Here is a 15142-nt window from a genome sequence, read left to right on the forward strand (position 1 = left end):
CAAGTGCATTGTCCCTGCAAATTCAAACGACAGAAATGGATAATTATTAAAAAATCTACAAATTAACAACAAACATGCTTTGTGTTTTTTGTATTTTTTTTGTCCTTTTTCCATCACTACCGTGTACTTTGTCATTATATAAAATAAATTATAAAAAGTTTACTCAGATACTCCACAAGCACACACACAACAGTCTAAAATTCTTCACCAGCTGCTGAATTTTGACAGGAGCTACATTGCAAACAAAAAAAAGGTCACAGAATTAGAGATTGCTGCTAGAAAAGATCCTGCTAAAAGCTCCAGGAAAGAGCTTTTTAATAAAAACAGCTTTTTATTTGTATCATTAAGTTTGCTTCACTTTGTCATATTCTGCTCTCTCATCACACTCCATCTAAAATAAAAAATACACAAAATGAAAGCTGTTTAACTGATAAACTTTCACAAATCCTACGACCACACAGTTTAACAGTAAGACTGGTAATAACACAACACTTCATGGTAATGACTAACTTTTTTAAGTACAGTACATGTAATGTCAAACAAATTGCATTGTCCTATTCACTACAAAACAGAATTGCGTTTGTTTTTGAGGCTCGTACTTGCTGTTATGTATTTAATACACGATGAGAGGAAATGGAGGACCTTGCTTGGTTAGTATCTGTTTTCAGTGTTTCTCTGAGAAACACAGTGGTTGCAGTGGTTATAGCGTTCACCATACAGGAGCTTGACGCATCCTCTTTCTCCTAAAAAGCAGCATTCTTTTCCACCGATTGTTCTCTGTTAAACACAATAGAAAATCCAACCTCTCCACAAATCAGTTTAAGGGTAATAAAAACCCTGTGCTGCATGGAACAGTTTACAGGTTCTACTCTACGTTTAAAAAGTCACTACTGGAGAACCAGAGATCGCAGTCCCTTCTTATCTCTGTGCTCAGACCCTGACGACTGGGGTTGTGGCTGTGAGGGGCACAGTGGACCCGGTGTCGTAATCCAAGTCGATCATGGTGTGGTTGGCGGTGCCCTGGCTGCTAAGGGAAGTGCCAGTGCCCATCTGCCTGTCTCGCAGACTTTGCAGGTAGCTCTGAGAAGAAGGAACACGGAGAAAGAGAGGAGGTGAGTGAGGAACACAGAAATGGTGATATTGGTGATTGAAAAGGATCTGGAAGCAAGTCAGTTTTTTAAAGTTTTGTGATCGTACTGGTAAGCAGAGCTGATGCCATAAACACACAATGATCAGTAACTACAGCACACGCCATGTTGGGTGACACTGACCGGTGCCAGTAGATCCCCAGCGTAACGTTTCACTGGGGTGGGTTTACGGCGGTACGTGCCTTCCTGCCCACCTGCCTGCTGTCGCTTCTTGGCGTCCTTCTCTCGAATCCGCATCAGTTGGACTCTCTTCTGTCTCCGACTAATAACGACTAAAAGGAGAAGGAGAATTCAAAAGCAAGTTTTTAGCATGTTTTTTTTAAAAACATCTGACCTATCCCAAAAACACTGCCAGAACCTCACTGAGCGAAAACATCATGATATTAAATTACCCTCGGTGTGTGAGAAGCTGTCATCTGTCAGTTTCCACTGGACCAGCACTCCTATAAGGCTGAGGGCGGGCCAGATGCCCAAAATGACCCAGCTGTACCAGCAGAGAGGTGGCCCGGGTGTGAGGCGCAAGCATTCATACACGTGCGTAGCCAAAGCCAGCATCTCCACAAAGTAGTCGGCACACACCGTCATGATAGCTGCCCCGAACACGGCCGTGGACAGCATGGTGAAGAGCTTCTGCCACTGTAGAGTCAGCACGGCAAACAGCATGCCTGTTCCCAGAAGAGCACCCAGGGGCACCCAGACTGTGGTGGGAGTGTAGAACTGGTGAGTGATCAGCAGGGCAGCGAGAGCCAGGAGGAGGCCCAACAGCAGGCCGGTCATGAAGAGGCCGACACTTCGCACCAGCATAGTGACCAGGCCGCACAGCAGGCCTATACCGAGGCCGATACCCGCGCTGGCCTCGACGCTCAGCTGGGTGTCCAACACATGCTCCTTGTGGCACAGCAAGAAGATGATGACAGAGCCGAACATCAGACCAGACAAGAACATGACGGCCTTGAAACAGCGGTAACCTAAAAGAGGAGAGACAGGATAGAGCTACGATGAGGAACTGTGGAGTAAATCTATTGATACGTGTACAATCAGAATGATTGATATTTTGATAGCGTGTGATATCATCCCAAGTTTCAGCTTGCTCAATTTTGAGGAATGTGAGGAGGCGGGGGGTTCTCACCAAAGAAGCAGTAGATGATGCCGAAGAGGCAGCACATGGAGCAGATGACGGCAGGGATGATGTCATACTTCCTTTCTATTTCCAAGCTACAGGCGTCAACCTCGGCTATGCCTGCCCCCGCCGCTTCAGAGCTCAGCCCAGTGGGATCTGCCATTCTGGGTGTATGTCGGAGGCTGCGGGGCTGGCTGAAGTCTGGGATGAGGGTAAACCAGACCTGTTATCTCAGGTCCATCTGAGCACGTTTGGTGACTGTAAAAGACGAGAAAATATTGATGAATGAACTATGTGTAAAATAAAGTAGTTTTGTCCCCATCAACACAGAAAATTCAGAGGTAAAGGTGAAATGTGAAATCTTCAGGTCAACTGTGACTTCTTCCTTGCTGCTACTATAGCAACATGGTGGGCCTTGTGAAAGAGGATCCGCTCCCTATGTAAATATAAAGGTAATGAAAACACAATGATTCCTGTTTTCATGCGATTATACACTATAACTAAAACTAGACCTTTAACTAGATTGGTAACTTTTATCTGGTTTTATGTTAAATTAGCAGTTTTTATCTTCTGTTTAAGTTCATTCTTAAATTCTTCAAACTGTGATTTGACCTCTACTTTAGCACTCTTGTCGCAAGGATAAACACAGGAGATATAGCTCATACTATACAATTAACTTCAATCTAAAATGGTCCAAAGCCTTCATTTTTATGTAATTGTGTATCTACATATCTATAACAAGTAGTTCAAATTTTTCATTTCTGTCTCAGCAGACGAGCACTGAGTAGTACTCTTGAAAAATCATATATGATAGTTTAAGCTGGCAGGCCTGTAGAGAGCCACAGAGGGCTGCAGCGAGGCCCAAGGCTTATGGGTGGACTTCAGTTTCTGAGGCTGCTGGCAGGCCTCCTATATGATCTCACCACAGCTGAGATCCGATTACAGCTAACTCACGTTTTCTACTTGAGACACACAGTCAGGAACAGTCGGTCCTGCATGTTCTCTTTAATACTTTCCAGTTCTTTCTCTTTCCGTCTTGTTTATTTGCTACCTCGTCTCTCCTTCTTTACCTGAAACTTTCCGCATCTTAAACCGATTTTTATTTCAAAAGCGCAATGTGGCTCGTTTGTTTCGCCTACACAAGGCTGTGTAATTTGTATGTCCTGCCTATGAATGACTTTACATGGAAAAAATGAGAGCTCATTGGAACATTTTCTTTTCTTCTTCAGTCACTCGCAGCTCTTCAGTACCTATCTGTCTTTTCTCTTTCTTTCTGGTTTCTATCAGAAATGTCTCATTCTTTCACTGACAACTGAAAACAGCTAAAATGTTCAGACATTTTGTTGACTACAGCAGGTCAAACAGAAAACTGGAGTAAGACAGACCCAAAATTAAATCTAACTTTTCTTACAGAATGAGCAGTGATTTCTATATACAATCAAGCCTGTAATCTTCACATCAACTCCTGCGAACTTACAATGAGGAACCAAACTCTCTTGTGGGATAATATAAAACTATACACAGGGGTCTAGGCAGCACAGTAGCTCAGTGGTTAGCACTGTCACCTCACAGCAATAAGAGATCAAATGTGATGGCTAGCTGGTGCCTTTCTGAGCGGAGCATGTGAATCCGAGTGTAAATGTGTTGTGACAGATTGGCTTCCCTTTCCCAATAGGTGAGGACTGCAGCCTTCTGTGACCCTGAACAGGACAGACACAGGAACCTCGATTGTTAGGAGCTTTTGTTTCCCTCTGGTTTGGGCGTAACTGTGGTCGGCCTCTCTGTGTTGGTGTAGATTTAGTCATATGAGAAGAGTTTTTTTAATGTTACAAACTGGACCATGTTTCTCCAAAAAGATTACATTACTGTATGTATAAAAAATGAACCAACGAGCCTTTTTTTGTATACCTAAAACTGTCATTGATTGCTGTTGTTTGTCACTGTGTTTTGCCCCCATCTGCATTTGTCCAATATGACATGAATGCAGCATAATCCCACCTGGTTGGTTTGGATATATAACACCTGCACCAGTCAACCTCCTGGAAAGAACTTCATTTGAATCTCTTGTGGTTGACTCTGCTCTAAAGCCTTTCCCCTATTTTACAGATCACTGACCTTGAGCTATTTGCAATTGAAGTAATTTTTTAAAGAAATGTGAAACTTGATGAATGTTTTATTCTGCTACTCAAAGGTTACATCATGTACTATATAGATACGGTATATAATAAAATAAATCTACGATACAAAATTTTTTAAAAAAGTGAATTTGAACCTGATCTAGTTCAGTATAAACCAAGACAAACATATCTGTGATTTCATGTGTCTTGCTTCATGTTCTACATACAGCACAATCACATTTGAAAGTAACTTACCACAAAATCTTGTGGGTGGGTAATAAACTTGTAACACATCACATTACACAGCAGCTTATGTCTACAGTAATTACTGTAATTGGACACTAACGAAATTTGCCACAACTTCCTTTATTGCTTCTAGTAGGCCAGGACTATGAATGAATGTTTTGTGGTCAGCTCATAGCTAATTCATCAATGTTAACAGAAAATAATAAAGTCCAGTGTCCTCCTTTTCTTCTTTCCCTTTCTCTGTTAAAGTTTGGTATGTAAAAAATACATTTTTTGCTTTAACACAACAGCTAGCACTGTGAGTGTGAACTAGTTAATATTTCAAACACCAATTTAACAGTAATTTACTTAACTCTACACGCACACCCATGGACACTCCTGTATCTCTGTGCATCTGCCTCATGTTACCCCTCCGTGAGTCACAATGGTGTCCTATGTCTAGCAGCTTTGGAAGTCCTTGCTGCAGTGGGAGAATAGAGCCATTATGGGGCATAACAAAGACTCTGAGGCCCATGCTGTGACCTCTAGTGGCACTCAGAGGAAACCATGCGGACGAAAAAGGAGACCACATAAAGATGGCTGAGAGCACCAAGGAGACTGGTAGATCCCAAGTGTTTGCTTTAAGATGGGTGCCAAGTATTTGCCTTCAGAGGGCTGGTGAGTGATGAGGGAAGGGGGTCTAACTACAAGTAAACCTATCTGTCTCAATGACTGAACTCTCCCTGAGCTCCCAAGCTGAATTTTCTACAGGCTAAAGTCGCCTGGCAACTATTTCAATGCAAGTCAACAACACTAAGAGTATACAGCCAGGCTAGTGGCTCTATGAGGTTGCTTTGAGATAAACGCTAACATTAGCATGCTCATAGAGATGCAAAGACCTGGACAAATTCAAACTTTGTTGATCATGATGATGGCAATAGATGAAAAGTCAGACAATATTTCAAATTTGGATTGAAACTAATTTCTAATACTTTTTAGATGCCAACTATTATATACATGATACCCTAAATTACATGGTTAGAAGGCTATTGTGGATTTGGGTTTCCAGTGGCTTTAACACACTATAAGTGTCTGCTGCAGATGATGAGCTGTTGGAATATTATGTTGCCCTTGACACAAAACTTTGCTCAGGAGTTTACTCCCCCTGAACAAACACTGCAGGGGGCTGAGTAGCACAGATTTGAGTGCTCAGCTGTTGAAGAATAGGCAGGGCTGACTACAAGTTCCCCACATAGCTAATTTGGGTGTGTTTAATCAAGGGGTGGGCGTGTGTGATCACAGCCAAAGAGTCTGCAAGTTCTCCTCCAACCTGACAGCTAGGGCCAGCTGAGAAACTGAAAACCTGCAGTGTTATGATTTGGCTGTCTGACAACTTAGTTTGGAGGACTCTCCCAAGAATGTGAGATGCACCAGGGTGTGTGCTCTGCAGTTGCAGCCATAAATCCTGCCACCCTAAGCTGAACACCCCAACCAGCTGAAAGACTGGTGAGGTCTAGACAACAAGAAGCATGGAGATAATGCCGCTGCCACAGTGGGGGTTGTTAAAATGGATTTCCATATTGTGCTAAGCATAAAACTGCATAAATTCATACTCTTCATCACAATAGCATCTGCTTTCACTCTGGATGGAACATATTGAGCAAGATCATATGGGCAACTACCGCGCTTCCTGCCTTTCCACAGCAGGAAGCTCAGGACCAGATGAGGAAGTGGAACATCAGGTTTCAGCAGGAACTGACCCCTGTGTTTGTGATAGAAACGTCAGATCATCAACACTGAAGCTTCACTTCACCTAACAACAACAAGCTAGACTTCAGTTGAGAAACCGGGGCTGGAAAACACCAAGCAGCCAACTACAGTAGGACTTTGCGTCACTAAGAAAGTTTGCATTGTCAGTACAAACCAATAGATGTGAGAAAAGAACTTGAAAAGATCTTTGGCCACACTACGGAAACAGCAGGAACGGCAGCCTTGCAATATGATGAAAATAAGCTTGTAATCTGTCTCGCTCGCTAATCTACATATACACTTGCCATTGTGTCACTGAGTGCCTCTACTTGCATGACTAAGACTATTTCAGTGGGGTGTTTGTGCTTGGTAGCCACTGCTGTGTTGGTGTGCTGTCACAAATGAAATAAGCCCCTTTCATACATGCATGACAACCCTCAAGTTATCCGAACATTACCTGGAGGAGCTGTATGTGTGAACGCAAATGTCCAAATCAGTCGGACCAGACATTAAACGGACTTTATCATGTCAGCTCCCTAGTACAAAGTCTGTGTAATGTCAGATTGAGCCCATGTGTGAATACTTCTCCGGATAATTCATAGTGAGCAAGTGAGCGCGTTGATGACGTTTCTATCATGCGGCTGGTGCTGGATAAACGCAGAAGGGAAGCTAAGCTGCAATGTTTTGAGTGGGCCTGAACGCTCCGCTGTGAAGCTAGCGCTAATGGAAGAGAGGACTTTCTGTGATTTCTCGTAAAATAAAAGCAGTTTTATTTCTGGTGAAAAGCACCAAATACAACCACAGCATCATTTTTGCGTCATGTCCTGCCTCCTGCATGCTCTACCCAGGCGCCAACCCTCGCCTAAAGCAAATGGAGTATTTCCAGGTGAGAACGTAGGCTATCTGACACAGACAATATCCTGTTGTGTGCTACATGTGTGAAAGGGCAACTCTTGACTCTCCAGATATTGTCCAGAGTTCATATGAACCTAATGAACAAAGCACCACATGATATTCAGTTTACGCTTTTTACAGACTTTGAATGTTCAGGGGTTTTGTTATGCTTATTCATATATTCTGCATTTGAGCTCCATGCAGCCATATTTAAACCAGAATGATACACAGATTTTAATAACTGACACAATCCTGAGGCCAAAAACTCTCAGCTGTTATGTTCACCAGTCACACAATAGTCACATTCTTGTCATTTGTAGTAGGTCAGAGCTTTAAGGCCCTGTTCAGACCTAGTTTTAAAATCCAGATTTATCCTTCCTCCCTGCTGAAGAACAACAAACTCAAACACAAACAAATAAATATAATAAAACAATAAAATTAGAGCATTGTGGTGGCTATTTGGTACTTCATAAATTTTAAAACCTTATCTGAGGGCTTGCCACAGGAAAATCATCTGCAGACTATTTTAAGAGCTTTGTTTTGCTATAAACACACCTCAAAGTTGACTTTGTGGCCCTGGGGCTACATTTGCATGCGCACTACACAATGAGTCTGTGACCTTTGAATGTGTCTTGAGCAACTTGTTCCCAGTGCATCCTCTTTGCATTGTGGGTACATTCACTACAGCTTTTCACTTCTTATCACATCACCAAAGTGCCATTTTAGGGCCAAGTGTGATTAGAAGCAACATCAACAAGACTTAATCTTCTCCTGCACAGCTCTGAGATGTAACTGTCCTTTCATTCTTTCATTCGCAGGTCTATTTTCTTCTATCAGCTGTCTCCCCACAGTGTCACATGGTCTTTGCCTAGTCATCAGCTGTTTAAGTCACAGCTGTAACAAGACAAATCAGCCGTTTACCAATAAACACGATTTAATGCAACTCTTTGACAAAGAGATAGCACCTTGTCTTTTAGGGGTTAATTATGAGGACAAAAATGAAACTGCACTCTGGTGCAGTTTTTCAAAGTAAATTCATTGCACAGCGTGGTCTCCAGAAATGATGCAAAACTATTCCCAATATTTGGCTCTCAAAGCTGAGCCAATCAACTAAATTTTGCAAACAGCATAATTTGAGCTCTTAGCTCTTATTACCCAGAGTACAGTAATAAAAAGTAACATTTTGCAACATCTGGCTGGATTCTACACAGTTTTGGCAGCTGTTAGATTGACAATACTGTATGTCACTCATAATCTTGTAAAATTGGCTGTAATTGAAGTCAAAAATAATAAAGATCATTTCCAAAACAATGAATCAAATTTAGATTCTACTGTAAAATGCCAAATCATTTTCTTTGTGGCCTTAGACCTCCATAATGGTCAGTGGGGATTATTTTATTAGTAGTATCGCTAACTTCTTTCCACCCTCATAATCTCTCTAAATTCATGCCTGCCTGACTTTAGTCTAAACAATAGAGGCCTTTCAACTTAAGACTGCAGAGAGCTGCTTATGGAGAGGCATGGAAAAAGATCAGAAACACAATAAGGAGCCTTTTGAAGAGAGTCACAAGGTTATGGTTCACGCGTTATACGGTACTGTACATCTAAAATACACATGGTCATTAATGTTATAAAATCCAGAGCAAATACTAATATTCGTCCACCAATGTGCTCCAGTGAACTGGAGTTTGTGATCCAGCAGCAGCAGCAGCAGCAGCAGAGGAAGGTACAGTGTGTGCAGTAAGGAGGGGCATTTCCACAACGCTCTATTACAGTTTGTGGCAGAGAGCAGCATTTAGTAGGCGTTGTGGTGGAGACTGTGTCCATATGTTAGTGAGAGCGTGACAGTACAGCACTGTGTATGAGATAATATGTGCTGCTGATGAAACCTAGGTTGGCGTGGAGAAACTAAATGTGACCACCCACCCTACAGAAGTGTCCTTGAGCAAGACACCAACACCCAAGGGATATCACAATAGTATCATAGTTTGTTTTTTTTAAACTTTGATTAGCTCTCATCAAATTTTTCATTTGTTTTCTACACAGGGAGTCAATCACAAAAAACAGAGTTGCTTAGGCGCACTGCCAAAGTAAAATCAAATAAGCCATTTATTGAATTGTGATCATTTGTAGATAAGTTTGCTGTGGTGGCAGAAGAGGAGTCAGAACACAGTGGTGGCTCAGACCTCCATGCAGTGCCTATATATGTCTGCAGTTCCTCTACTGCAGCTCTATCATTTAACCCTCTTTGTCAGATTCCAGTCTACAATAATTGTACCTCCAACAGAGATCTCATGAGCCTAAAATATCACAAACTGTATGTCCTTCATTTTCCAAGCCAGCGCAACACCCATCACATGTCACATAACTCTAACCAATGTTTAAAGTGCTATAAGTAGTCTACAGATGGATGTTTCGAAATGACTGGTATCAGTTTTTATGTGGTATTCGTGTGACAATGGGCTTTTTTTTGCACCCAGAACGGAGATCTTTCTGTCTCGGGGACAGACACAAACTCAGGATGTTCTTCAGACATTTTCTCTCAGATAGCAGGGCACTAAATTAGCACCAACCACCAACCAACTGCTGGTAAAATATGCAAGTAGCTGGTAGATTTGCTTCACTCACCACACACAGGGTTGTGAAAAGGTATTCAATTAGTCACCTTCTACCTCATCAAAACCATATTTAGTAATGTAACTCACCATATTACTCATCTCTGCACTACGTAGTAAGCACAGATGAGAAAAAATGAAAGATGAACAAAATTTTACTTTGGTTGTCTTTACTTATTACTTACGTTCTTACTTACAAGGAGTCGACTAATCATTCGCTAGAAAATGAATCACCAACTATTTCGATAATTGATTAATTGTTTTGAGTCATGTCCTAAGAAAAAAAAGGTTAAAATTCTCTGGTTCCAGCTTCTCACATGTGAATATTTTCTGGTTTCTTTAGTCCTCGTGATAGTAAACTGAATATCTTTCAGTTGTGGACTGTTGGTCGGGACAAAACATGACATTTTAGGTTGTATCTTGGGCTTCGGGAACCAGTGATCAACATTTTTCACCATTTACTGACTTTTTAAAACCAAAAGGACTAATCAATTAATCAAGAAAATATACTGTCAGATAAATCAATAATGAAATAATCATTAGTTGTAGACCTTCCTTTTCTACACCAGTGATGTACTGTCCTAGAAGAGGAGAAAGTCACAGGTACTGAGCATCATGGTCTCCTTATCAGATTAACTGCAGCAGATTATGCAACAGCTCTTCTTTAACACTGCTCTTATTCATAATGACAAGCTCTGAGTCCCTCCTCACTGTTATCCAGATGTACATCATCTGGACAAATGCAGGAGGCCTGAGTGAGCATGTGAGTCAGATGCAGCTGAACCCTGAACCCAACAAGCCTTCTGAGGTAAACTCACATTAATACTTATTATTCAGCAGCGTTTCCGATGAAGTTAATCTTTTTCAGTTGAACAGTAAAACATGGAAATCCCCGATATTTTTTAAAACAGGCTCTAAAAAGTCAGCTTCAGTCAGCCAAAGGGATGTGTTTTATAATGTAAACTGGCCAAAAAGAAAGAATTGTTCATTTCATTTTTATTTCATACTACAAAATACAGTCAACAACCACTGCTGCCATCGTATTGAGATGGTAGCCTATGATCCGGTTGTCTTGGAAAAAAAAAGACTGCTTGTGTTGAAAGAAGAAAGCAGATCTAAACACAGTAATTACCCAAACTTAAAATTAAAGTTTGTAAAATAGGAATTCAAACATTGCTGTGTGAGTCAGCTGCTCCCACTGACTACAGTTTCTCCCCAGAAAGACTCTTCTGAGAGCTGCTAACAGTATTTTTAACATAATTTAGTCGTAATGTCGTATCACTTGTTGAAGACAAGTGAGCATGTGGCGTTAGCATATTCTAACAGCAAAGACCAGACAAAAATGAGACGCTTGCGTAGGTGCTAATTAAAAGACACCATGCAAAACAACATGTGCAGTCTGACTCTCATCAACCCCTGCTCTTCATGCCTTCTTTCCTGCCTTCTCTTTTTTTCCCCCCCAAAGCAGGGAAGGGCTTCCTCTCTGCCTTTTCAAAGGGGCAAAACCATCTGTTGCAGGCTGACAGTGTAGGTTAAGGGGGTGCACTGAGGGGGTGTAACTACAGACTGCACTCCCCAGTAAAGACAGGACCTGTAAGCTGTCATCACACTGCCCAAAAACCAAGAGGCACTCCCACCCTGGGTCACACAGCAGAACCGCAGGGCCCACGCTATGTGGGTCATAAGGAGACATGAAAAGTTTGCCTTAGAAAATGCAGGATGTCTCTATATTGTTTCTATATAAGATGCAAGTTCAGATTTGTCAAACAACCTGTTGAGTTTAGATGAGAAATAACGGAATTGATGAGAAGCAAATCAGTATTTATTCACTATTTTATTAAGAAACGTAAGTTAGGCTCTCCTGCCATATTCCACAAGCGTAACTTCTACATAACTAACTTAAAACCTGGAGTTGTTAGTCAGTATTGATTAAAGCGTGAACGATAAAGCCCTTATTGTCCTCCATTATTATGTATTTGTCCTCAAATGCTGAAGTATATGAATTGTATTAAGTCCTTGAAGTGTAGAGTGCTTCAAAAGGAGAGCAGTCATGGCAGCAGCCTGGCCAATGCTACGTGTTATTACAAACACTTCCAGCTGTAGAGTTTGGCTCTGATCAGTCAGTATCTGGGGTGGAATCGCTCAACTATAATCAATCATCAGTAATGAAATATGCCGCTATTGTTTTCCACTGACACACCGGAGTTAACTGAATTCAAAGGTCCAATGACAAGAGTCTAACAAACATACAACCAAACGAAGAGTACAATCTAACTAATGTAAACACGTGTCACAAAAATATAACTTTCTGCTTCAGTAAAAGTGATTATTTTTTTTGAAAGACTTACCGATGAGCTTGTGTGTTCTGCGGTTGTAACGTTAACTTCTCCCCCGTCAGACAGGAAAAACACCCCACCATTCACAAGCACAAAAGCGGCGGTAGGGTACCAGGGAAAACCGGTTTTCTCCCAACTTCTCCCTAGGCTCTGTTTTAAACTCACAGGCTGCAATAATAAGCCGACAACAACGGCATCTTTTTTTCTTCTTTCTTTTTCTGTCCCCGCCTCATGCAAACCTTCTAAAAGGCGAAACTAGCTCTGGCCAGCGCTGTGTGCGTGAGGGAGGTTTAGCTAGTTTCCACTCTCAGATAACTTTGTGTTACTAAATTAGCCGTTGACGCTCCCGTCTAACGTCCACCTCGGTGGAAAATCTTCACCAACAACATCCCCCCCACCTCCTCCTCCTCCTCCTCATACACCTCCCCTCTCCCCTTTCTCTGTGCTGGAGTAAATGGCACTTTAAAAAAAACAAAGGAGAAAACCGTTTTTCCCCTCTGTCCCTCCGAGGCAATCCCCCCTCTGGATCTCCATCCAACGCCGTCAGTTAGTCCGTTGGAAGGGCGGGGAGAGGAGCTGGCCTGCCGGGGCATCCGCTGATGAGATGGTGTGTGTGTGTGGGGGGGGGGGGGGAGGGGGGGGGGGGGCAAAAGTTCTCAGTTTAAAACAACTGTTTAATAAAATGATACCATTATCTGGGGGGTTGCTTTTATTTGTTGTATTTGTTGTAACGGCCCTCGCTGGCTAACTACAGCTGTAGTTACATTTTAACAACAAGCTATAAGCGACTGAAGTGCCAGATATAACAATGTATATAACAGTATCCAGTGGTGGGAAGTAATTTATTTAAGTAATGTATTTAAGTACAGTTTTGAGGTTCTTGTACTTTACTTGAGTATTTCCGTTTGATGCTACTTTATACTTCCACTCCACTACATTTCAGATATTGTACTTTCCACTCCACTACTTTATTTGACAGCTTTAGTTACTTTTCAGATGAAGATTTGACACAATGGATAATATAACAAGCTTTTAAAATACAATACATTGTTAGAGATGAAACCGGTGGTTTCCAACATACTGGCTTTTGACGTCTTACAAAGTAGTGATTTTCCCTCTAAACTTTTCACATGGTTTCATTTCAATAAATGTTCAAATGATTCACCAAAAATCAAAGATTAGAGAAAAAGTCCCAAAACTGAAAACAGATTTGTGTATCAGAAGTTTGTTTTTTCTTCTTTCCTCTCCCATTAATCATCTCATGACCCCTCAGATTTATCTGGTGTCCCCTTGGAGGGGCCCGACCCTAGTTTGGGAACCACTGGACTACACTAGCTATCTGTATATAAAGTAGTTCAAACTAGCTCCACCTCCAGCAGCTACAACAGTAACATGCTGCTTACACACTGATGCTTCAGTATTAATAATATAATAATGTCATATATAATAATATCAGTTAGAGGGACCAAACCACTACTTTTACTGCAATACTTTAACTACATCAAGCTGATAATACTTATCTACTTTTACTGTAGTAGGATTATTCATGCAGGACTTTTACTTGTAATGAAGTATTTTTACATTGCTGTATTGGTACTTTTACTGAAGTAAAGGATCTGAATACTTCCACCACTGGCAGTATCATGTCCTAATTAAGCCATCCTTTATGGAGGGTTTATAAATTAATCAATCCCTTCAATGATAACTCATTTACTAACACTTTATATACCAGTTACAAATCAATAATAACATAATTTTGAGTCACTAGGTTTATCGTTCTCCATAAAGACACTATTTTGTCTTTCTAGCACTCAAAAGGACTGTAATTGTGTAACACTTATGGAAAAAAAAAACTTGCAGGGCATCTGAAAACCCAAAATACATTTACTGACAACTTAAAATTGACACCTGGTAATCTGATGGATTTATTATTAACTTATTAACATTTATAATTACATTATGTCTTACTAGCTTTTGCTGTTGGCTTATTAGAAAGTGGGAAACTTATGACTCTTATCAGTAATCCCTTATTAACTGCACACTTGATGACACTTATTCTCTATTAATGACTCACCAGTTAAAAGTTGTTAATGTCTTATCACACATCTATAAAGCATTAGTACTTTTTTATTAACCATTAATGAAGTACTTTGTTACAATTTCCCTTTATAAAGGGTGCTAATTAGAAAGTAGTCACTATGACTAACACATAAAACTCTCTAGGCTTAATGAGCTCCTTGTGTTAAGATGGTGAGCATGTGTTTGAAAGTGCAGGCGGACAAGTTGTATATATTACAGCCGAACTCATTCTCTACTCTTTTTTGTATTTGTACATTAAACACAGAGGAGGAATGGGGATTTGCTGGATTCAGCGAGCACCAACTGGTGACACAGGACCTTGTGGATTACATTCAGAGGGAATGAGCTACAGCTGTGAGCGCAGACTGTGGGAGCAGTTCATTCTCTCCACAGGGTACACCGGAGGAGGTGGCTGTGTGTGCAAGAAACAGGGTCTTATTTATTTAGAGCCACGATCGAAGACTGTATGACCACAACGCATAACAATTCAAGAACTGCAGCCACATGTGTTCATGTGGCACCCACTTTCAGTGTGTCCACAGTTGACATTAAACAGTATACAGAGATCAAGTCAAAACCTGACTGAAGAGATCATAAAGATGACACATTATTACTTTGACGCACCTTGTGGGTTCCAAGGTTTCATGCCTTAAAGTGCCTCAGTAACTTGATATTTTATTGGCACATTATTCTAAGCTACTTCTCACTGTGTTCTCAAGAGGATTTAGCAATAGACTTAATGTTTGGTTATACTGAGAATAAAATAAACTGTAGATTTAATGACTGCAAGTGAGCAGCTGAAGTGTTCCTTACACATTCTTTCCTATAATACTACATGAAGAGCATTAAGTACTGTCAA

At 41.0% G+C, this 15142-nt stretch overlaps 1 protein-coding gene across 3 annotated transcripts; it reads right to left on the reverse strand.

The window, feature by feature from the left end:
- Positions 1-122: 122 nt before the first annotated feature.
- Positions 123-12778, reverse strand: LOC137181718 (transmembrane protein 198-like). Of its 3 annotated transcripts, none has more exons than XM_067587644.1 (5): positions 12217-12778; positions 2278-2526; positions 1541-2116; positions 1331-1420; positions 123-1080 (listed from the first exon to the last, which is right to left on the reverse strand). In XM_067587644.1, the coding sequence occupies exons 2-5, from the start codon at positions 2429-2431 to the stop codon at positions 1028-1030; spliced, it is 873 nt and encodes a 290-aa protein (XP_067443745.1). In that variant the 5' UTR covers positions 2432-2526; positions 12217-12778; the 3' UTR covers positions 123-1027. The 3 variants fall into 3 exon arrangements, with proteins under 3 accessions (XP_067443745.1, XP_067443746.1, XP_067443744.1); XM_067587645.1 differs by having other exon boundaries at positions 1343-1420; positions 12217-12777; XM_067587643.1 differs by having other exon boundaries at positions 1272-1420; positions 12217-12774.
- Between the last annotated feature and the right edge of the window lie 2364 nt (positions 12779-15142).

This window comes from Thunnus thynnus, chromosome 4 (assembly GCF_963924715.1).
Source record: "Thunnus thynnus chromosome 4, fThuThy2.1, whole genome shotgun sequence".
In the NCBI taxonomy this organism is placed as follows: domain Eukaryota; kingdom Metazoa; phylum Chordata; class Actinopteri; order Scombriformes; family Scombridae; genus Thunnus; species Thunnus thynnus.

Coding starts and splice junctions, on each gene's coding strand:
- LOC137181718 (XM_067587643.1), bottom strand. CDS start 2,431: ATGGCAGATCCCACTGGGCTGAGCTCTGAAGCGGCGGGGGCAGGCATA. Junction 1,421..1,540: donor CAGCTTCTCACACACCGAGG/GTAATTTAATAT, acceptor TTCTCCTTTTAG/TCGTTATTAGTCGGAGACAG. Junction 1,081..1,271: donor CTGGGGATCTACTGGCACCG/GTCAGTGTCACC, acceptor CCTTCTTCTCAG/AGCTACCTGCAAAGTCTGCG.